This window comes from Amphibalanus amphitrite, unplaced genomic scaffold (genome assembly GCF_019059575.1).
Source record: "Amphibalanus amphitrite isolate SeventyFive unplaced genomic scaffold, NRLGWU_Aamphi_draft 001018F_arrow, whole genome shotgun sequence".
NCBI classification, from domain to species: Eukaryota; Metazoa; Arthropoda; class Thecostraca; order Balanomorpha; family Balanidae; genus Amphibalanus; species Amphibalanus amphitrite.
The window spans coordinates 123839-148781 of NW_024882512.1; the positions used below are offsets into that span (position 1 = coordinate 123839).

The 24943-nt window shown below is 54.0% G+C and overlaps 1 protein-coding gene across 1 annotated transcript in view; it reads right to left on the reverse strand.

Annotated features, from left to right (window-relative positions):
• LOC122369235 (serine/arginine repetitive matrix protein 2-like) overlaps positions 1-24943 on the reverse strand; it is an 86321-nt gene that overhangs the window by 15619 nt on the left and 45759 nt on the right. Inside the window, exons 4-5 of the mRNA XM_043343807.1 lie at positions 15206-15319; positions 632-4304 (exon numbers count right to left, since the gene is read on the reverse strand). Of these exons, the coding sequence (XP_043199742.1) occupies positions 632-4304; positions 15206-15319 (3787 nt within the window). The remainder of the gene's footprint in view (positions 1-631; positions 4305-15205; positions 15320-24943) is intronic.

Sequence of the window (24943 nt, forward strand, 5' to 3'; positions counted from 1 at the left end):
GCGACTGTTGATTGCTAGTTTGCGTTGTTTGGCTGTCAGGAGATAGATACTTCACAGATTGCTCATTTACCTATGTGCTCTTTAGTACTTATTCATCTTTTCACTTACGTTTTCATATTTGCCTGACAGGGAACTCCTTGTGCAAACACTTTTGTTTTAGATGACGCAGTGACCGGCGCGCAAGACAAATTCCCCCTGCCCTTTTTGCTTTACTCGCAGGCGCCAGATGTATCAGGGCTTCTCTATTTATGCAGTGAAGCATTAGCCGTCAATGAGATGTCGGCCTAGTAGCCAGTCCAGACTACCGACGTGTCAGTCTTTTCGTCTGTCGGTCTCAGTCGGTCGGTCCGCTCGGCACATCAGCCTGTCAGGCTGACAGCCAGTCCTGTTGAGTCAGTAATGAGCCATGCCGGGGCCGGTCGGCGGCGGGGCTGGCTGATGAGATGCAGCGCGCTCGACCGGCCCCTGCGCTGCAGGCCGATCACGGCCACTCCGCCGCCGTCGGCCGGCTGACCAGCCCGGCGCAGCGCTGGCCTTGGCTGCGCCATTCACGTGGGCAGTAAGTAACGGTTACCGATGCGGCACGGGTCCGGGGGCGGCACGGATGGGGGGCGGGTGACGTCACTCTCACCTGCTGGCCGGCTGGCCGGTCGTCGACGGTCCGCCGGCTGCTCCGCCGGCTCCCGGGAGCGCACCCAGGCCGGTGATGATGCGGAGCGCGCCTGTGGAGAGGCTGGAGGTGAGCGGACCTCGGTCCGCCACCGGGGAGCCGCTGCAGGAGCCGCCGCTGCCGGCGGGGCGGCCGACAATCGCCGGTACCACGGCCTGTGGCTGCCCTCGCTGTCCGATCCATCGACCGACTGACGTGTTGGAGGTGACGTCTCCCTCTCCGGGGAGGCTGCAGTGGCCGGCGGCGCGCGCACGGTAGCTGCCACCCGCGCACGGCGCAGCTCCGGCGGCGGTGAGCTCGTGGAGGCCAGGCTCGGTGAGCGTGACCATCGCACCTCTCCGTGCTGCGCCACGCGCCACGGCAGGCCGCCGCCGCTCGGTGCCGAGCCCTCCGATCCATTGGTGGGCCGGCCTCGCCAGCTGTCCACACTGGAGGAGCGCGAGCGGCGGCCGCCAGAGTTGCCGGCGGCGGGGGCGGCGCCGCCGCTCGGCTCTGCCACTGACTCCTCGTCGTCGAAGATCTCCTCTATGACGAGCCCCGAGTGGTTGGAGCTGACCTCGTCATCAGCACCGACCTCGGTGATCACCAGACCAGGGCTCGTCTCGCGCTCGATCCGGATCGCGTGGATCGTTTCCACCACTGGCTTGCTGGGCACGCCCTGCTCGGGCGGAGGTCGTGATCGCGACCCCCGCGAGCCGAACGCACTGCCGAACCCTCTGTCAAACGCACTGCCGAAACCACTGCCCAGCCCGCTGCCGAAACGGTCACCGAATCGATCGCCGAAGCGACTGCCCAGGTCACGGTCACCACCAAACGCGCCAAAGCCACTGAATCCGCCGAAACTACTGCGCAGTCGGTCCTGCAGAAGGTCGATTTCGCTGCGGATCTCGCGTTTCTTCTGCTCGAGGTCCTCCCAATTGACGTTGTTGCGTCGTCGACGCTGTTCGGCGGCGTGCACCCACTCGGGACGGTCGTCCTCCATGTTCAACAGGTTCGGAGCACTCGTCTTTTTCAGGATACTCTTCAGCGGTCGTGTATCTCCCAGCTCGTGCTCGTCCTCGGGTCTGTGGTGGGCGGGATGGGGCGGGTACGATGTCACACCCGGCCGCGGTGGTCGCTCGTCACTCACACCCTCTCTCGTCGTCTCCGCGGCGGCGCTATCGTTGTGCACGCGCGCAGGTGCGCCGCCTCCGCCCCCGTTCAGGCAGATGGTGACCGAGGTGCTGTGCCGGTCGACCGGCCGCGGCGCGCCGTTCAGGTAGACTCCGGTGCGGCCAGCGCGCGACCCCGGCCTGACGTCAGTCGCGGACGGCCGCCGTATTTGGCCCGGCTCTGGCGCGCCCGCCGCCGCAGCCGCCGCCGGCCGGCCGGCCACCACCACACGGACGTTCACTGTGTGCGGAGCGGCCGGCCCCGGCTCGCTCTCCTTATTCTCGCTGGAGGACAGAGGTGGGGTTGAGATCAGGCGCTTTTCAGCGGACGGCGGAGTGGGCGGCGGCCGCGGCGCCGTGGACGGACGGTCCGGCATGTCGGCAGGAGATCGGGACCGGGCGGCCGAGCGGTGGTCGTCGCCACCTCGCGTCGACGATAGGAAGCTCATACTGGGGGGCAGGCTGGCCGGACCATGTCGGGCCGACTCGCCGGCTCCATTACAGTGCTGCCACACAGCGGCGCGGTGTCCGTCGCCAGCGGAGGACAGCTCGCCGCCGTCGGCCGGCCGCCGGCCCGCCCACGGCGAGTGCTCGCCCGAGCCGCGGCGGCGTGCGCGCAGCTCCTTGAGCCATGGCGGCTCGGTCTCACCGGCCGGCGGCGGCGTGCGCTCGCGCGGCCGCGCCTCACGCAAACTGCGCCGGGCGGCCGCTAGCCTCCTCCAGGCCGGCTCGTCCCGTCCCTCGACTAACGCACTAACTGCGCGGCTGGGCGCCGTCTCGCCGAAAGTGATGACAGTTTTACGGCGCAGCACGTCGCCATCCGTGACCGATTGCTGTTCCGACACGGAGAGAATATCCGTCACACTGGCCGTGTCGTCGTCGGCGTCGGTGGCCGGCGCGGGCCGCGGGCGGTCGCCGGGCAGGGAGCTCGGTCTCGGGGAGGACGGGGACGGCAGAGGCCAGCCGGAGCTGCTGTGAGCCGGCAGCGGCGGCCGGCGGCTCACCAGCAGCGGCCGCATCCGCTCCTGGTAGGCGGACCGGGCGGCGGACAGGTCGGAGCGGCGCCACGCGCCGTCCAACAGACCGGGCGAGCACGCCAGCGTGTCGGCTGCAGGCGCCGTGCTGGCGCACAAAACCGGCCACGAGCGGCAGTGGCGCAGTTGGCGAGGCGCTCTGACACCTGGCAGTGCGCACGGCCGGCGCGGTGGGGGCAGACTGCGGCTGCGGCGCGCCGGCCGCCGCCCCACACGGCTGACCGCTCGATTGACGTCACCCGTCCCACTGACGTGGCCGTGGCCGGCCCAGTGGGTGACGCCAGTCAATGAGGGCGGCGGCTGGACGACCGGTGCGGAGGCGCGGTTTTCCCTGTTGGACTGCCCGTGCCGGCTGTTAGAGATACAGGCAGTCACATGCCGACCCGCACCGTCACTGCACCGAACGGTAGAGTCGCTGGTCGTCCGGTCTCGGTCCTGGCGACTGACGACGGCAGGTGACCGCTTTGCCGACCCGTCGACTACCGATGTAATCCGCGGCGCCCAGACGTCACTCTCTGTCGAATCCGAACCGGATCCGGACCGGACTCCCGAGTCACTACTGTCGGTTGACGGAGGGGTCCGCCGCAGCTCGGACTGTGTGGCGCCCTCGACACGCTCTCTGCCCACTCCGACGCTCGACTGCGGACGCCGGGGAGAGGCGGCACGCGGCACAGCCGGCACACTCTCACTGGAACTCGGCTCAGCGGCGTCGGCCGACTCTCCGTTCGTTCTCACTTTAACCGGCGTCCGTTCACACTCTCGTCCAACTCCGGACGGTGCGTCACTCGACTGGCTAGCGCTGCAAGTCTCCTCACACTGCACACCTCGAGTGGAGTGCTCCACAGGCTCTGTGGGCTTGTCTTCTCCCGCCTCGCTCCGCCTTCTGTCCGCCGGCGGCGAGTGCAGGCGCGCGGGCGGCGCTGAGTCACAACTCTCCGAGCTGAGTTGAGTTGAGTTGAGCTTGGGAGCCGGTGCAGCTGGATCCAACACTGTCACTGTCACATGTGAATGTCCCTCCAGAGAGATGAGACGAATCACGGAGCCGCGGGCGCGCGGTTTGCGCGAGCGACTCGGTTTGCTCGGCGCGGCCGCTGAGAGGGCCTCGGCCTGCTGCGACAGGCCGGCGGCGGCGACCACGGCGGCGGCCACCGACGCGTCGATGCCGGTCCCGCTGGAGACGGATCCCCGTCGGAGTCGATCCTGAGCGCCGACGCTGAGCCGACGGGCGCGGTTCCTTCTGGGCGGCGGCACGGGGGCGGGGGCGGGGGCGGGGGCGGACTGGCCGCGAGTGGGCCTGTCGGGCGTCTGACCGCCTCCGCGGCGGCGCCGCTGTCCGCCGGCCGGCCCGGCCGCGGCCGGCGCCGCCCAGAGGCGTGACCATTGGCCCGGCGTGACGTCACACCCATCAGCGGCCGTCGCTGATTGGCGCGTCAGTCTCTGACGTCGTCGCTGCAACAGAGAGGGAGCGGTGAGACGGCAGTCAGGTGCGGAAACCGCCCCAGGCAAACATTAATTAGTGATGGTCTTCAAAGACAGCTCCGACTGACATGCAGCTCGCACTGACATCCGCACGCAGGACTCACTGACACTGACACGCAACTGACATTGACACTGACACGCAAGATACCCTCACACTCGCAAGCAACAGACACTGGTCTGACCACCCACACTGAGCCTTTCCCTCACGGACTGCTGAGCAAGCACATCACCGATCCAATGCTTAATCAGAGTTCTAATCTCTAGTATCGTCGTGAGAAAATGCGATTCATATGGCGTCTTGTAGCAATCATGTTTGAAGAGTTACGCACTCGGAGCAGAAAATGCATTAGGATTAGTGTCGAGATAGCGTCTGTAGTCTGAACAGGGTTGATTGGGCGTGAGGGAGATCTGAATAGAAGGAGGTGGCTCGCTGGCAGCGCTTGATATTTCCAGAGCCGACTCAGGGGCCAGCGGAAAGAGGGTTAGAAGAGTTAGAGCTGGATGGTGACTGTGAGTCTTCCACTTCCATCCCACTACTCAGGATAGAGCCAGGTGAAGAGAGAGAGAGAGAGAGAGAGAGAGAGAGAGAGAGAGAGAGAGAGAGAGAGAGAGAGGGAGGGAGGGAGGGAGGGAGGGAGGGAGGGAGGGAGGGAGGGAGGGAGAGACGGGGAATGTGTTAGTTACGACCCGGCCGGGCCGCGCCTGATCGTCCGGTCCGCGCCTTGACCTCAATCGGACCGCGTGGACCGGTCAGCAAATCATGGAGCGCCCATTCCCTGCAGCCGCGCTCTTAACGTCCTCCCTCCCTTCCCTTCACTCCTCACTCTCGCCCATACTCATCCCCTCGCCCTTCTTTTATTACAAACTCTCGTTCCCTCTCGATTCCTTGTTTTTTAACTTCCTCTCTAAAGCTAGCCTGACGCCTGTCTCCCAAGTGCGTCTTTCTAGCGCGTAGCTTTCTCGCGTATGGCTCCCCTTTCTCTCTGCATCTCATTCCCCATCCCAGCCGTATGAAGATATTGACTATGCTATTACAAAGTGTCTCTCTAAATCATTACATGCACAGTGCACAGCATCCCAGATGGAATAATAAAGCATCTTCTAAATAAATGAGCCTCTGAAGCCAATCCAATCTTTCCTTCCTTCTCCCCCCACCATTTTTCTATCACACATCTGCATCATTCACTCCCATCACACACTGATGACTGCAACTGACATACCATGGTGTCGGAAGTGACCCCCTCTCCGGCAGCCTGTCGGCAGCACTCCCACTGAACTTGTCAGTGGGAGTGCCACTGAACTTGTCAGTGGGAGTGACAGCTCGTGAACGATGGGCCCGCGCTATCCCTAAACCATCGGACAGGGCTGTATGCATCGCAGCGCGCACCGGCGTGCATCGTAATGCCCCGCGGTCGGCAGCGGAGACTGCGACGCTAGGTATGACGGTAGCCCGGCGACTGGAGACTGCGGTGGCGCATAGGTAACTAACACCGCCACTGTGGTTGGAACCGAGATGCCGTGCGCTCGTTGTGGAGCCCCTGCCCGAAGAGAGGAGGGGAAAGAAGGGATAGGGGAGGGAGGCAAGGGCGCTCAGAGGATACCGATGAGAGCTGCCTGTGGGCTCACGCAAGCCGCTATCGGATGGATGACTCAGAAAAGCCGCCGACAGTGTCTGCGCCGAAGTTTGGATGCTTCAACACGCGAGACTACGGACAGATAGGCACACCTGTTCTGACTGATTCATGTTACGGAGCCGGCGCAGGAGACTAGCTCTCCTGCTCTCCATTTGCATATCCTATTCACGCAGTCAACCAGTGTAACCTTCTCAAGGATAAGCTACAAATGTCCGCTCCTCACGCGATATCAGCTCCACTGAGCGTGGGATCCCAACCACCAAATCCCACTTCCTACTCTCTAAAGCCAGCTAACACATAGCAGCAGTAGCCCAGCCCACAGGAACTAGTCGAGTAGTGTGTAAACGCCCATTAACGCACCTTTTCCCAGACCGCAGCGGCAAATTTGCGGTGCAAACTCGACTAGACCGATGACCGCTTGGCATACGTCGGACTGTGGGTTTCAGACGCCGGTCGAGCGACCTTGGTGGCGGGAGACTCTCGCCCGGCGTGGAGTGAGGAGTGACTCGCCGAGCGAGGGTCGGCCATGGTGTCGCCCGCGGCTGGACGGCCACAGAGGTCAGGGGAACTTTCTCAGGAGCTGGCCGGAACGAGGCATTCCAGGACCGGCGCCCACGGGCAGTCAGAAGTCCGGGGAGGACACTGGAACTGGATGCCGTGGGAGGGTGACGTGGTGCTGCAGGGGCGAGGAGATTTGAGAGGGACAAGGAAAGGGAACAGAACGCGGGGGAGTGACAGGAGAGTCGGGGAAAATAAAATGGCAAATGAGCGAGTGATGTTAAGGAGAGGCGAAAGAGATACCGAAAGACAAAAAGAGGGAGGATAGAAGTGTGTGAGAGAGAGAGAGAGAGAGAGAGAGAGAGAGAGAGAGAGAGAGAGAGAGAGAGAGAGAGAGAGAGAGAGAGAGAGAGAGAGAGAGAGAGAGAGAGAGATCGGGCTAGCGATGCGCGTTGCCGACACCTGCAGTCGCGCCGCGTGGCGCCGCCCCCGCCCGTCACTCTGAGCAGCACACCGCCCGCCGCCTCCTCCCTTGTTTACAGTCACCCGGCCGGCTGTCCGGCTCTGTTGGAGCGCAGGTCAGAGGTGGGTGACCGCACCGGACCGTCATTATCGGCTCAGAGCAGTGGCAGAGCGGCTCTGACCAGTTCTCACGGTTTGCAGCGGGGGTCACTGCTACTGGGGCCATGGTGTGACAAAGGTGGTCACTGATCTGCTAGGACGTTATGGAAAGGGACTGGGTGGAGTTCGAATCTGGCGAACTTGGGCGCAGCGGGCGCGGGTGCAGGGTGGAGACGAGAGGGAGAGGAAGAAATGGATGGAGAGAGAAAGAGAGCAGGTAGAGTGGCGGGAAGAGGGAGGAGAAGATAACGCAGCAAAATGTGCTGTTGGGCAAAGAAGATCGGGTGCACTTAAAATGGAAAATCCCACTGCTCGGTAAGCTACAAGTCTGAGCTATAAGACGACCCTCGAAATCAACGAACTCCGAGGGACGACTTCATTAGCGGTAATGACGGCCTAGCAATGCCGTCGAACCAAAAGTAAGACACAGCCATCGGTTTTTACCGGGCTGCCGCCGGCCGAAGACAGCATGTCCGGTCTGGCCGCTGTGTCCGTAGGAGCGTCATCGTTCGGCTCTGTGCGGCAGGTATTATTAGCGCCGGGTGGAGCGGCACACTGTGGGCCATACCGCGAACACTGCGTCTGGGCGGGGGCGGCAGCGGCATCGGCGGGGGCGGCAGCGGCATCGGCGGGGGCGGCGGCGGCTGTCGTCCCGCGCCGCGTGCGTTCCGGGAGAGAGAGAGAGAGCGAGGGAGGAGGGAGAGGCGAGAGGGAAAGCAACAGAGCGGCGAGAGTGAGAGCCGCTCGATTGTCTAGTTGTCCAACACCTGCTGTTTGGAGTGCTGAGAGACGGGAGCCGTCGACACTCTGAGAGGGATAGTTTTGTTCATGAGCTACCTGATCGCCTCCCTGATGTAGAGCTGCTGTAGTTTCTTCCTAATTTCAATGCACCTGTTCTTTTTTAACCACCTGTCCCTTATTTTGCTGCTTTTTCAGTACCTATAGAAGGTACTGAAAACCTGTACGCCTTGTGAAAACTTCTACATTATCTTTTGTACGCTTTCTGCACCTGTCTGCTAAACCAATCGGCAATCACTGGCATATATCTTTCTCCCCTCTCGCCTCCTGCTCTCCTTCTCCCACTGTCGGCATCTCCTTTGCCTGATGAACCATTTCCTAGCTGGCGCGTAAGCACTAAGCAGTTACAATTGCCTGCCCAATTGGTGGCACACCTTTTCTACATAGCTCTCCACCTGCATGTCTTGCCAATTTCATGCATCTCCTTGCACTTCTCTAGCACTCTAGCACCCTTACGTACCACCCACTCGCTTCTCTCCCCTGTCTCTCTGCGCTGCCCACATGTCGTGACGGACAGCCGCGGCTGCAGCTCACTAAGAGGAACATCCGTCAGCGCACGAACATTAGTGTCAGGCCGGCCGGCGCCGCCGCATGTATTAGCGCATTAAAGCGAGACCGAAACACGGCCCAAGCACGTCTGGCGACACTCTGAGAAACTCGAGCTGCGTGTAGGCTGAGCGTGCCGCATGTATAATTTTACAGACTGTCCGTCTCGGTAAATTAAGATGGGTATCAGTGAGGTACTATCAGAGCCTGAGCTTCTTCTGCCGATTGACAGACTTGTATTGAACGTAAAAATGCACTAGCCGCTATACGTAATTAAATACTTGCATCGGCGAAAGCTCTTGGTGACCTATCAGGTATCTGGGTTTTGGTCGAATATCGATATAACCCAATCGGAGGAGTATAAATAGAACCTGATGGACGGCTAACGGCTGTCAGAGCAAGTCTAAAACATGCCTAAATCACACCGGGTATCTGGATCAGAGTCGGGAAATTAGAGGAATGACGAAAGACACAATTGAGTATTGACGGTCTGATTACTCATTGATGAGGTGCGATAGAAGCCAAATTCACATCACGGGCAGCTGAATCACAATTCCTCATGAAGTCAATCCAATGCCTGTTATTGATTCTTTCCGCATCTGGGCATTTCTTCGACCTTCCGTGACCCCTCTTTGAACCAGCATCGCTCGGTCATCTGTAGCCTGTCACCACCATGGCCCTCTCCCTGAGGGCCATGGTGGGTGTGTCGGTACGCCACACCAGCTGACCGAGCTGTACCCACCAAATATGGAGTCTGACTAATAACAGTCCCGACCGCTCCACCACGGCACTGGCTGGGACGGAGCGCCCCGACCCGACCTGGCGCGGACTGACCCCGGCCGGCACACATAGGCTGCAGGTCGGACGTGACTTCTGCGAACGTCGCCGGCCCGGTGCAGGGCTGGACTGCAGACGGCCGGGCTTGTCGGCACTGCCAGGCACCGGCGCACGGACGGCTGGGACGGCTCCGGCGTAGGGCGCTTCGTCTGTGTGTAGGTATGTGTGTTTGCATGCGTGGGAGGCAGACTCGAGAAGCCGTGCGCGGAATAAGCCAGACTCAGAGGCGTAGCCGGAACACTTCACGAGAATACAACGTCAGTGATTCCGCTGAAAGCCTGGTCATTTGCAAACGCTCGCCGCTACTGAATAGATACCAGCCCCTGATAGCTCACTGAGCTGAGAGCGAATAGCTGAGCTGTAAACAGAGGAGCCACTGTGCCAGCTGGCCTGTCGACTGGTGCTCGAGAGCGGCACGTGAAATGTTTGGTACACTGAGCACAACTGAGTGACGCAATACGTCACCGAATGTCACGGAGCGTTACACACACTGCGTAGCGCTACGTCACGGGGACGGTTCGGGCTCGCTGAGTTTCGCAGTTACGTAATTCTTTTATACTTCCTCCTTTGTAGCCTACCACCTTCCACCTTCCACCTTTCCATCCTTCCATTATTTCATCTTTTAAGTTTCCATCCTTTCCTTCCATCCTTTCATCCTTTTATCATTGCATGCTTTCATTCTGTTATTCTTCCATCTTTCCATCCTCCCATTTTCCCATTCTTCCATATGTCCATCTGTCCATCTGTACATCCTTCCAACCTTTCATCTTTTCATCCTCCCATCCATCCATTCTTCCATCCTCTAATATTTTATCATGCCATCCTTCCATCCTTTCAACCTATTATCTTATCATCCTAAAAACCCACCATCCTTCTATCTCTACAATCTAGCATCCCGTATGCTATAGTAAGCCCCAATCCTTCAATCCTATGCCATCCTCACCACCCTACCCTCGATCAACTCCTCCACTTGAACCAGTCAGGCTGTCCGACCAGTCCGACCTGTACCTCCTCACCGGTAACGGTTCAACTCGTCCGGAGCCCACGGCTCGGAGTAACGGTCCCGGCCGGGGACATTGCTCACTGCACGACATTGCAGCCTCTCGGTTCTTCTGTGTGTTTGGTGGGAATGTGGTGTGTTTAGGGAGGACTCGCAATGCAGCGAAATGATTGTGGTAGACAAAGGGTTAATTCATGATGGCAGTTAGGGAGAAGTAAGGCGTCGGAATAATCAATCAATTTTGTTGGTGTATGCTAAGCTTGTGCTATTGCCTGATATCTGCGGCCCGCACACATCAGAGACATTGGCGGCCAACATCAGAGACACCAATACCTCAGACACATCAACATCAGACACCAGCGACTCAGAAACATCGACATCAGCCACCAGCGGCGGTTCGTCTGAAGCTGCCTCCATGACGTCATCAGTGAGTGACCATCCGACAGGGAGGGGAGAGGAGAGGTCAGCCGCCGTCCGCTGCCAGGTCTCCCAGTCTTCCGGGAGGATTAGCGCTGCAGATACCGCCATAAGCGTTCCAGCCGCTTGTGGGCAGCGGCTGGGGGCCGACAGAGCTACCAGTTTCGGCTGGACGCTGGACCTTCATCCACAGACAGGTGCAGTGGCATTGATTGATGTCATTCCGAGAATGGAGACTCTTTGAGAGGCTATACTTGGTTACAGCCACGTTCAAACTGACGCTCCTATTTTACGGGCTAGGTTAAAAGGCACACATTATTCTACGTAACAATGACATATAATCAAAAGCTGCTGTTGTGTACAACCTTATTCCACAGTGTGACCTTCTATCTGACCTTCTACCTGACCTTGATCAATGTAGAAAATAGACATTGATCAAAATTTAGATAAAAATGTTTGGACATGTTCATGGCATAATTATAAAAAACGTTTTCAATTTTATGCATCTATACCTTTGCTAATAGATGGTTATTCGATATTTCCTCGGCTTCATAGGTATCCAAGATTCACTAATCCGCATCCAACTTGCCACATGTTGCGTGCTTCAGTTCCATATCAGTTGTGATTTACACTATCTCTGATACAGGGAAGGCCACACTGAGGGTTGGGCAGATGCCGACAACCAGACCGCATTCATCTGATACGACAGGATACAGCAAAAACACGAGCAACATGGAATTTCCCGGCCATGGGGCGATGTTATTGCGAGATCATCCCGATTTTGACACTGTAATTGGACCGGCACCAGTGCGGAACGTCATGTTTTCGAGCCGTCACTTTGCTTCAACCCTCGTGGACAATGGCGGGACGCAGTCACTCAGTCAAGGACTTTGGGATGGGCCTACTTATTTGATGTCAAAGAAAACATATCCTGCTCGGTACTCAGTCTAACATAATTTACTAACAGCTTGATCCACTGAAAGTCAGAGAAGTGAAACATTCTTATTTTAGAGAGACACTCACTTCATAACTACACTCAGAAACCACCATTGACGGCATTCAGGACAAACGAGGGCTGCTAATATGTTTCGGATAAGTGAGCTCGCGCTTGCCCCTTCTATATGCTCCCGCCGCTGGTACCTCAAGAGCCGTGAACAATGAATGTGCTCCTATTCAGACTCCAGCTTTACGAAATTATCTGTTTCTATCGCGCTGACGGTGTGCAACGGTAGCTATCTCCGTGGTGACTGCATTTGTGGATGCCGCTGTAACACTGAACTGCAAACTCATCGCGGCATTCGATCGCTCATCGACTGCAGACTCTGCGACTATTCACGCAGGACAATTGGTTTGTATCTTCAGTTTATATCCAGCTAGCTTCCGTGTCTGATGTTTCTGCCGCCATTCGCGTCGTTCTGGAGTGGTGTCCTCAACGTCTTTCTCGGTCCCTTGGCCCCGACACAGTGTCTGTCTCGGCCCCTCGTCCCTGCAGTGTCTACCTCGGCCCCAGCGTCTGCCTCGCCCCCTCAGCCCTGGTATCTGTCTCGGCTCCTTGTCCCCGGTATCTGCAGTCTGCACTGCCGGCTCCCTCCGCCGCGCTGATGTCACCACCACCGGCCGGTGTGGGCCGTAATCCGCCGGTAGCCAGTCTGCGGATGGCTCACTTTTGCGATCGTTTATCGCTGGGAACAGACGGCCACTGGCCAGTCGGCTCAGGGGTAGTGTCGCCGCGGTGCATGTCGCCTGACGACGGAACGATCTGATATACTGGCGGTGGCAGTCAGTCGCGCCGTGGTGTGACTGCTTCATACTGAACAGCCCGATTAACACCCTCACGTGACTGCTGAATCGAATTGGGTGCCCACTGCCCAGCAACCCACATTTGAGTGCACAAGTTTTATGGTCTAAGTGTGTTGAGTTCTGAATTGTACATCCTGTAACGAAGCCTTCGTAGATATTTCGAGAGGGATAGCAGAACACCTATTTTCTTTTTGTCCCGTAGATGAGGATGGTATTATATAATATCACACGGGGCCGGTAAAATGTTTCATTCAGGACCGAGGGATTTGTTGAGTTTTCCGCACGAGACCGAAGGTCGAGGGCGGAAAATTCAACAAAGCCCGAGGTAATGAAACATTCCGGCCCAAGTGTGATATTTATTTTAGCATATGCCGTTAATTTCCATATTTAAGCTTCTTTAACAATTGTACATGCTTGAAAGAAGTGAAAAAACCAAGAACAAATATCAAGAACTAAAAAATGTACATATTCCCTGACCAAGATAATAAACCAAGCCGACTCAAGATCACTGTGTTCCATCCTTGTGTCTGGCTCTGAGTTGGATTCATATCAAACCAAGAACAGCTATTTCAATCTATGTCATATGAGAAGCTAGAGTAACGTTCGTTTTCAATAGGTATTAGAGAAGAGTGGAAGGTATACCATCCTGTGAAGTGAGCGCTTGGTTTTTTACCCATGTCAGTATGAATAAAGTTTTTACTGATCAATGTGAAATGCGTTTTTTGTCAATTCATTGCAGTTGTAAAAGGCATGAAATTGACGCCATAAATGTAGGTGATTAATTAATATGTCTGTACATTAAGATTTAGAATATTATCTTATTGAAAACCAACATTTACAATCTGTTCAATAGTTCAAAGCGACCAAATGCAACACGTAAGTTCACGTTAGATTTCTATCAGTTAAGCTCTTTTCCAGCGCCTTTCTCCGTCTCAGGAAATGCTTCAAAAGTTCGCTGATAAAATGTTTTGCCCATGGGCCGAAACCTTTGACCAATTGCCTTCAACATTATGCGGTTTAATCCAAAAAGCTTTTACCGCACGCTCGCGCTAATGCTAAAGGCATACTTCGGCACATGCTAATCCGTCATATATTAGATTTTTTTCAATATTTTTCTTCATAATTTGTAGTTTCAGGATTTATGGCGCTTCTGACAATGAATTATCTATTATCCACCCCACTTAGTGCATTACACCGAGCAGTTAATTGCACTTTCATCAAGCGACTTATCAGGGCCCAGCTGTTGCGAACCATTGTGAGAGCCATCAAAGTCACAAGGCTGCGCTATTTTAAATGGATTCACTTAACGTGACATCATATCTCCAAGTATGAGTCCTTCCTGCTAAGCTGCCATCACCATCATTCAGGATAAGCGACGGCTGACAGGACCGACAGCAGCATAGATTGGCTTCTCGGGGATTTCTCGAATTCCCTGGCTCCCTGCATACCTCGAAATGTCAGTCCATTCTTCCTGCTGCACGGACTTGCGATATTCATCATCCGCCAGGGTCCATCCACTCGGTTCCAGCACCACTCCTGATTCGGATATATGACGCCAGGTATATTCTTGATGCGTATCTTTCTAGGTCAACATGATATCATTGCAACGGTAAAAGTGTCACGAATAAAAAATGTAGTTGGCACCGGGCTCTGGTTGCCCTTGACAGGGCTTCCACCATGTAAGGCGTGGGCTGAGTTAAATCATAACGAGCGTATTTTGCATTGAAATTGAGGATTTGCAGAGAAAACATGATGTTCAATTACCCACGCATGTGTGCTTGCACCTGATTTGCTTACAGCAGTCATCGGGATCGGGCAAACGTTGCCTGTATTCACTAATTTAGATAAATACTTGTAGCACACTCGACCTCCAGACTACAAGTACCATGAATGATGAATTATCTGACATGACATCTCTTATCTCTCATGACAAACTTATCATTTGTGGAGATGCATATCGTTGGTATCGCTGCTTTGATGTAATGTTAATCCAGAAAGATCGGAACATTGATACGGCTGAATGTATTTATGCCACGCTCACCGAGATATTGAAAGGTATTCTGACATAAGACCGGGATATGGATGAAATTAGTTTTCTAATTACCGTCCTGGTTTGGCTTTATACTGATTATACTCACTTTCCAGATCCGATAAGTCCAGTTCCCGTTTCCATCGCACACTCTCATCCCTGTTCTTATCTCGGTCCCATCTTACATCCTTCCCATTTCACCTCGTCAACTCCACTTCCCCAATCTATCCCGTCTAAACGAGGCATGCGGCGTCAACTCTCAGTGAAAGTGAACAGGGAGGTCGCGGGAGGTGCTCAGTCAGTACGCTGGAGACGGACACAGCTCCACTCAATGTGTCGGCTCGGATCGAACAGAGTCGTTGAGATACGACCAATGATAAAGTGCCGAGAAGTTACAGGAATGATAATGTGTCGGTGGCAATTATCGAGAGAGGCGAGACAGAAAACAAATTCCCCCATTTCACGTGAGCGATGCCACGCTGTCATGTCTTGAAATTCTGCAACTTCACACGCACATTCCACCATGATAGAGCTATTACGGTTCGATCCTGGTTCGGCTTCCATTTTTAACTTTACCAATAGCCATATCAACTAATTTTGAACTGGTCCTATAAGTGACCTCTGACATGTCACCCACTCGAACTATGTCTGACCTTTGTCACACACTGACCTGACCCTCTCCCTGACTGACCTCAGTGGTGTCGACGTTACTGCCTGCGCTACGCTGTGCTGATGACCTTTCTCGGTGCGCGTCCTGGCCTTGGTGCTGCCTCCTGTGCCGGGAAGCTCTCCGAGCCTTGGCATCCTGGAACGGAAGCTCAGGTCACCAACCTGTCCTCGGATGGCGATCGGGAACAGGGCGTACGCTGGAAACACTGAGCGTCTTCGCGGAGGTGCGGCTTTAGTGTTGCATTGATGTATGTTGCAAGGTCATTACTCATTTATGAATGCGGTATACAGCTATCGTGAGTAAATCAGAAAGGCTCCTATCTTTGTTTTAGATTTATAATGCGTGTGTGTGTGTGTGGAAGTTTTTGGGTCTGTTGTGTCTATGTTGTCCACATAATTATTCGAGTTAAAATTATGCAGCCCCCACCGTGCAGCTTTGCTTTTTTCTGACGTTGTCAATAGACAAAAAAAAAAATAGATGTATCAGCTGATAGCATCCAAAAAGTGTGGTATGTCATATGTGTCTTCTATCTATCCCCTAGAACTATGGCTTCAAACTTACAGATTCTCCCTAAATCCAATAACAATCATTATGTAAGTGCTTCATTATAGCAACAAATCGAATGCTACGAAAAACAATCCGTCACCTAACCAAAAATTAACTGGATATGATTCCACCTAATTGTGAAACATGCAGGCATGAATATATTTCGCTTTTCACATGTCTGTCTCTGACACCAATCTGGCAGGCACCCAGTTGTCCGCCTACATTGCATTCCGTTATATGGCCATCGTTGTAATCTCGTATACCAACCTGGCAACAATCACTGTTCACATGCAACCAGAATTTCCAATTAGGCACGTTTCCAATAATGCCAACAACAGGGCGGCCCGGCACGGCACCCATAGCACTGCACGGAATACATCAGCATTTGATACTGCCGGCTATTTTCACTGCGGCTTGCGACATTTCGTAACGTGCCGAATGGCTATCCTGAAACAGTATAAATTTATACCTAGCTAAATTTGAGCTACACATTTATTCATCGACAATATGCAATTGTACACAGATTAACAACTACTGGCACATGTTCGCTGTTCATCCTTTGCCAATGTATTTACGACCGTTCGCAGCTGAGGGCTCCATCATTTTTCGACATCATCGTTTTGATATGACGTCACCAGCGTCTGGATCCCTCCCGGATGCGGTGAGTTCGTTTCGTGACTCAGCCTCGTTCGGGGTCGATCGATGATCAGACAGCCAGTGTGCGGGCCTCCTCCCGGCAGGCCCTGCACTAAACTCATGATTGGATTCATTACTGAGGGAGGTTCACTGCGTCAAATCGCACATTGTTAACATGGTTATTCAATTATAGCGTTAAAACGGACCTCTCACATCTGCATGCTTCAAAGTTACGCCCAGACCACAGCATCATCTGCCGGTGAGGGTTCTTGGAAAGCTTCTGGGCAAAGCCGGCTATCTTCATGTTTTTTTTTGTCCAGCCCAGACGCACAGGTGTTACTTTGACTAGCTGATGAGCGGTGGGCCGAGGGTAGTGACGTCACACGATTGGTGAAATCATCAAACGGAGCGGAACGCAAGGATGAAGAATTGGTGAAAACTGCACTTTCAATATCTTAAAGTGCAGAACGTGTTTGCTGTATTTTCTAATAATATTTTTTTGTTTTTTACTTAGGTATCATCTCCATTCTCCAGACCAGTTAGTGCGCCTTTGCAAGCGCACTGACTGACGCCGGACAGAATAATCGGCCATACCGTTATTCACGCTGCGTTACGTTTACCCCGGCCGCCACAGCGCCGCGGCTGAATTGTCATTGTCCACAGCACCTAAATGGCCCGACTGAGCCGACTATCGGACCGATCCCAGCCCGGCCTTATGGGCTACTTTGTCCAGCTTCGGTACTAGCCAGCGACCGGTACGACGGGGCATTTTTACTGTCACACTGTGCACAACAAAGCAGAAATTCAGGTTGTTCACTTTTTCAGTTCATCGGTCCGCTATACGGTGGAAGGGCCGGGCATAATGACAGGGAGGTCCGTGGTATCGGCATGACAACCCGGAACTGGGTCCGTCCGCGGCACCGCGTAGGTGCTGTCCGAGCCCGCACGAACCGTCAATAGCCCAGACCCTGAACCTGAACAGGGAGGTACTGACGACGATACCTAATGAAGATGACGTGGTGTCTGTCAGAGACCGACAGTTTGGTCAGAACGCTAACGTATTCCTCTGTAATCTCCAAACGTTTTCCATCCATTTAGGGCAGGTTATCATGAGCTCTCAGGTGCTGCAGACCGTCTCAGTCCCGACTGTGGGCGTATCAGAGCCGCTGGCCCTGCCGCAATGCAGCCGAGTGGGATAAATCACCGGCCCAGTGTGGTGCTCAGACATCACTATCGGACAGCTCTGGACGCGGGAGGAGCCCGGAACCCGGCACGGGGCGGACTCCCCTGTCGTCGACCCCATTCCCGGGCCAGTGGCCGTGCGGAGCTGTCCACCCACGCCCCACTCCGGGCTGCTCGTCCTACGACCCACCTGCCGCTGCTGCAGAGAGCGGACAAAGCTGCTGCCCGCCCCTGACCCCAGCCGGACGGACGTCAGTTGGCGGGGACAGAGATCGCAGAGCTGACGGAGAGGGACAAAGATCGCCAGGGTGACAGAGCTGGACAAAGATAGCCGGGCTGACAGGGATGTCTCGGGGGCAGGACGAAGGGAGGGATCCGGGAATGTCAGCGCTCCCGCAGAGAGCCGAGATCTCAGGAGGGCGGGTGCTCACTTCTGGGATCTCTACCCACCAGTCTCCCCTCCATCAATCTGCATTAGATCTTGCAGCTGATGAGGTCAGCCAGACTATCTCACTGCCGGGCTGTCGAGCTCCATAGCTCCTTACCAAGCAAACTTAGCGATGGGCCATCGCCAATCTGGCTCGAATCTTACCTTGGTAGCGTTTCTTTCATGCACGGGACTGGCCCGCTGCAGCTCACTAACTCCGTGGGACATAAAACTGGTCAGCGGCGGGCGGTTGGGCGGGGGCGGGGGCGGCTCAGCGGTGACCTTATACGGCAGTCGGCCGTCGCGGGCGGCAGCCCCTCCCCCTCCCCCAGTGACGGCCGTGGGGTGACCAGCACGGTCTCTGCCATTCAACGAGCTGGGGCGGGCCCGTCGAGCGGGATACAAAAACCGATGTAAGGGTGCGCGTGTGTAGGTGCGCGTGCGCTTGTTTGTCCGCCTGTGTGCATGTTTACAGATGACGGACCCGGCTACTATCGCCTGTTAGCCGTCCGACAATGAGACGACTGTCTGGTTTTGTCCACCTTGCAAACAGGGGCACGAGGGACTAAATATGGACGGGACGGTGCACAGCGCCCTGTTCAGCCACCCTCTATCTAACAGAGGGGCAAACACGGAAGAGGAACTGACCAGCGCCGTTCTTGCACAGCGGATTTTGTCCTCCACCCTGATTCTATTTGCAGATCTGCTAAAACTGCTCCAGCCTCAGTGTGTAAGGGGCGGGTGCAGCAGCGGTCCTTTGTGATACATAGTCGCAGTCACGGAGCAGAGATTGAAGCTCATATTAGGCTACGGAAGGCTGCCCCCTCGTGTAAGGACGAATGGGGATTAGGAAGACATAATTGAATTTGAAAGGACAGACGAGAATGACGATTAATCTGGAAGAGCTGAGATTGGGAAGGGGAAGAGCCGGCGTACCTAAATGGCTAAGAATGGAAAAGCCAGACGAGTCTAAACATCCATGGTGATTAGAGGTATTATCAGTATATCAGTCAATTCAAGCTGACAGGAGGGGTTGACAGATGGTCCAGCCGGAGGTGGCGGATCTGTCCAGTGGGAGTTGTCAGGTGGGTAGTGACAGGTGCCAGTCGACAGTGTGGGTAGTGATAAACTGCCTCCATCACCGGGCACTGACGGGCTGTCGGGTCAAATGGGGGCGACAGAGTGACGACCAGCGGTCAGCACCACTAATAGCCCCTCACTCCACCTCCGCCAGCCACCGTCGGACACCGGTGACGTCAGAGATGACGTCAGTGGTGACAGAAGCTCCGGCGGCGTGACTGACCGCGCCCTGTCGTCCGGAGAGAAGTGACCCGCCCTCATCCCACGGCTGGTCACCGCTCGACTGGTCACCGCCCCAGATGATCAGAGTTTATTGGTCTGACCTAGCGGCGCCACCAAAAAGGCCAGCTTACAGTCACGACTCAGGAGGTAAGATATTGTGAAAGGTTGCTGAAAAAGCAGCTACTAAGTAAACTAGCGCTGTTGCAGACCGTAAGAACGTGCATACAAACATATAAATTCATAACTTAGTAGGCGAGAGCGAAGCATTGCCTTATCTACCAATGGCGCAGTTCCTAGCCATACCCTTTTAACTAACTATTCAATATTCATTCAGCATTCAGAACCCCACGACAAAGAAGTGCAGCTGTGCATAATAATACCAAAACCGCACTGGGTCGCCACCTAACACCTCCATTTACGGAGCAACTCCTCTGTGATCGTCACAAAGATTTCTGCTGGCAGCACTGCGCCATCCAAAGGAAGCGCAGATGGCGAGGGCGACAAAACGTCGACCCTGCAGCTTACACAACTGCACAGTGCACACGTCCACTGCACAGTGCACACACGGTCCTCTCGGGTCAGGAGGTGCCGTGTCGCTTCCGGCCGACGGCGGTCTGTTGGCTCTCCGCTGGCCAAGTCAAACACTCGAGGAGCGGCGCGCAGTCGCTCAGGGGCGGGGGCGGGGGCGGCAGGCCAGCTGAGCCAGCGGCGGGGGCGGCGGCGGGGGCGGTGACAGCTGGCGCCAATTTGGGCGGGGGCGGCCAATGACCAGGCGGAGCAGCCCGGCGGGAACGAGTCTGCAGATGATCTGATCTGGACGGATTGGGACGGCGCACACCTCCGCAAGTGTGGGCAGATGAACGGGTCTGAAGGAAAGGGAGAGGGGGAGAGAGGGAGAGAAGATACATAAACTCGCACAGCTGTAGTAAATCTTGCTGTCGAATGTTAGAGTAATGGATCAAGAGAAAACAGGACAGCGTGAGGAGAAGACGGGAAAACAGCGTAAAGGGGAGAATAAAGTGGTTTAGAGTCGGGATAAAACTTGAAAATAAAGATGCATGCAAGAAAGCAAAGACCCTTTGAAATATATGTCAAATATGTGTGAAAGTAAGCTTCATACCTCATCATTCTGTTATCATTCCTGAGGCCTATCATGCCTTTCGGGGATCTTTCGGTTCGTCCAATTCATCTTTGAAGCTGGACGGTCATTTTTAGCCTGCTGGAGCTCACAGGTCCTTAGATGGCACACCAATGAGTAAGGACGTACTTTGTGGACTACACGAAACCAGATGGCCTGATAATAAGTTGATGACTGTAACTTGGAGCGCAGAGAGAAGGCAGGGATTATTCAGATCAGGCGGCCTTGCACTCCGTGAATACGGATTAGTATGGTGTCCGAGAGGTGTAACATGGAGCGAGCACGTATTATCTGGAGTCAGATTGGCCTAGCTCACGGACTCTACGTGTGCATACGTAAATCATCAGATTGCAAAGCTGGCTGTTGCAACATTGTCGCTGCCTTTTAATTGGGTCCGAGAGGTTAGCACTAATCAAACGTTTTGCTAACATCAAAATTAATTATATAGACATCTGAATTACATATCTTGACATCTTTCTATCAGCAATCGTTCGCCGCGACAAATCTCGCAGAAAGTGAACATTGGGTACTGAGCAGAGAGCTCTGAGGTGCCGAAGCTGGATTCCAGCAGACATGTAGTCTGCAAGGCCACAGGTCTGCAGGGTTGGTCATCAGTATTCGGCAGGGACGACGGGGCGCTCCCAGCTCAGGGGTCAGACGCCCCCGGGGAGTGCTAGGCAGTGTTGCCGTCAGGAGACTGGAGTCTGTAGCCGCACATACATGGAGAGGGGTGCGGTCGGGGCTGGTTGGGACAGGCCGGTTCACACGGTAGGACGGTACAGGGTAGACGGTGCTCAGGTGGTTGTGGCACATTGTACAACAGAAGTCAGACGGACAATCGTTATATAATATCAGAAACACCATGACAAAACCTTCCTTTAAATCGTGCTCCTTTTACGTAGGGTGATATGAAATTGAGGTGAATGAAGAGAATGAAATTGAGAAACAGGACATTATGCAACAAGCGAAATATAATATTTCCATTGGGCTGACGTCCCTGAAAATTCAACATGATATCACTGAACCATAGCAAGGTTTCCGTGAAAAACGTTCACTAGTTATCGACATACGGCCACAAAGTTAGCGTTTGACTGCGGAAAATAAAGCGATATCGGAGCAATTTACATAAAATTACTCATAATATGGGCGTTTTTATACACTAGGTGACCACCAATATCTAATATATTCATCTCGGATAAGTGTCAGAATAAACCGAATAAATTCCTGCATCATATTAAAGCAAGCTATTCCATGGCGAGCTCTAATAGCATGCAAAAATGTCGTCACGGCATAGTCTATTATAAAGTAATTCAGCCTCTCATCGGTCTATAACAGGTAAGCCACCACAGTATTATGTGCTGTCGATTACTGATGGTGCCCGTCAGCAGGTCTGACGGGCTTGCTAACATAATCTCTGTGAGATGTGGCATGCATGATAATAAACTATACCGAACATGTGTTTACATATTATAGGGCGGAGCTGTAGATTTAAGTGACAAACACCGAGGCCCTCGACATGTGATTTGTTCCGGAGATTATTCCGGAGTTTATTACGGTGGTTATTCAAAATAGGTGTTGAAAAGCTAACACCTGTGTTCTGTAAAATATTTGTTCAGTGTCATTGCTGTAATGTGACATTCTTGTAAAGACACCAAGGCGAGCAAAGGACCTTACCGAGCAAGGAAGATGAATTGGAAACCAATATCTCCCGACCCCTATCTCGTGATATAAGTAACATGCTCGCTCGTCCTCAGCGAATCCCTCAGTTAAAAGGGAGCAAAATGACAGGAGACTGGTCGGCCCTCAATGGAGGCCCAAGTTATGAAAAATGAGCCAACAAAGTGAGAGCGAACGGTGGCCCCAGTTTTGATGAGTTGAGCAGCATTCACTAGTAGGGTGTGTCACTAGAAACAGATCAACCGCTTCCGCTGATTTTCCTTGTCCCTGTGTCTATGGAAGCCAATTGGTGCAGTTCTTTTTTCCATGCATCGAAAATTCGATCGGCGCCGGCTGAAAGAAGTTCGGGATTTATCGTGGCGCCCGGCGTTGCAGTCTCCATGTTTGGCGTAATGCGTTTGATGACACTAACACCAGCCGCGCGCGTCTTAGCCTGTTAGCGTCGACAGACGCTGTCAATACGGATGTAAGCAATGCAAACGAGACAGTATCCTCTATTTAGACAACGGTTACGCAGAAAAGATGCATCTTTGCCATTCAATAGCAAACTGAATTCAACTGAATTAGCATTTGCCTACCTTGCATGGTTCAGGGGACCGATTTTCTTGCAGGCCTCCTTTGCGGAGATGTTGCCCGTCCGCACGGCTCTGGTGAGCTGATACGGCAGGAGTTGGTCGCTGCTGAGGTCGGCGATGATCAATCACTAGGCACATATGTTGACTAGAAATAGCTTCCCAAGACTGTATGCGATGGAATTGAATGGATAACTTAAATTCATGTAATTATTTCGCTTGGAATGGAATAATGCCGGCATACTAAGGCTCCAATGGCACAACCAGTCGTTTGACGGACGTTGCATGTCCATTGGTAAAACTTAATTTCCGGTCATATCACCTGTGGCTTATTATTTTGAGGCGCTGTTTACAATTATCCTTGCCAACCGGGAGGTCCATTACTTTGATGACCAAGGAGCTACATTGGCATTTTGACAATTGTTTGGTAGTCACGAAAATAATGCGATCAATTATGCATTATGTAAACATTGTAGTCGTTTTTAGCAGTTATTTTTGGTGTATTGTATCGTCTCTCTCAATCTACCCATGCCAAATGTGTTATTCAAAGGTTTTTCACGCCCTTCACAACTTTAGAAATCTACCTGATGTTGATTTTGTTTTTGTTTTTTAGTTCAAGTTTTTCAAAAACATGTTTGCCTCTCTTAGCTCAATGTCTAATGTTTTCGACATGAAATACTAACACAGTTTACGAACATGCCAACAATCAAGTTGCATAGGTATATCGACGTCATTATCCATTGGTTTGGCTGAACAAAAAATTGTAAAAATGTGCATAATATTTATCAGCAATGTCGCCACGTTTGCAGACGCGCCTAGTGGAATTGCGTAACGACTAACGACCAATAACGATTGAGCTGCAGTTCGATGGTACTCGTCAAAGCAGAGGCCTCTAGCAGAATCACGCCACCATAACGTCTGCGCAATATGGTAATGTGCAGCACATCTGGCTAGTAGATCCGGCTGTGCAGGTTGGAATAATACAAAACAGAATATCAAACCACAAAGTCAGAAGAAAACAGGAGGAAAGCAAGTTAAGCTGATAAAATATTCAACTATTTCTAGTGCAGGTAGTTACATACCTATTCATCAGCCCAAAGCAGTTTCAGGCCACTATTTGGTGACCGTATTATCTATCCGCCCTTGGTCCAACGGTCCCAGCAGGGTGTGGATGTAGACCCCACACCCGAGGTCGGGTCGGCGCAGCCCCCGCTGAGCCGTCGACAGATAGGATCGCGCCCGGGGCGGCGCCGCCCTTCCAGATCGTGATTCTGGTCACGGCGCCGTCAGCGCCCCTCCTGTGACCTCGTGATCCGTCGATCGCCGCCAGTATCGGCCCCGGCTTACGCAACACCTCGCGGCAAATATGGTCAGCCGGTGCTCTTGCACAAAAACCACTCGAGACCGCCGGAGCCGCTGCTAAACCTGACATGGACGGCTTGATAATGCTCCAATCGTGACCCTGGAGGCTGATGTGTGCCGCTCTCGGTGCTAAAATCGCTCTTGTATCGATGGCGATGGCGAGCGCCGCACCGGTCCATCACAAACTGTGAATGGACGATCAGCGTCGTCAGACACTCGGCTGCCTTTGACGGACGAGCACCGATCAGCGGGGTGCCAGATAGAGTGCGGGGCCTGCCGCACAGCCCTGCACGACCCCGGCCTACTTCTGCAGCCCTCAGCTGAGTCAAAGTCTGCAGTCGCGGCGGACGGCATATAGTAAATCAGAGCGAAATGTGAGCCCATTTCGACGGGCGCCCGTCTGACCTCGAGGTACCCGGTTGGTCAGGCTAGCCTGGGTTACCGCGGCTTCGAGTTTGCACGTTGCAAAACTGGACACAATGCCCAAAGTTGGTGCTACTGCTAACGTAACGGACGTCTGATCGCTCTTCGTAAGAGAGAGCTGAACCAGCTACATACTGTTTATGTGGCATCGGGACTCGCACGTTGCGTCATCTTTGGTATTGAGTTGAGCGGATTATCAAAAGGCTTTTTATTTGCTGAGCTGTTGGTGAGTGTGCCATGAGTTCCCTGAGCTGTTGGCGAGTGTGTCGTGAGTTTACTGAGCTGGCCGGAGCTGGTCTGTCACAGCTCCGACGCAGAGGTCGACGAACGGTGAGCTATGGAACAATGGAAAACAGGTAGAATGTGAATACTCGTCTCACGGCTGGAATGTGGGGATCGTTCATGCATTATAATTGGCAGTCTGTCGCGAGCAGCACAATACGACACCAATTTGATGCGACGACACTACCGAATCAGGTGTCCGACGCCAAACG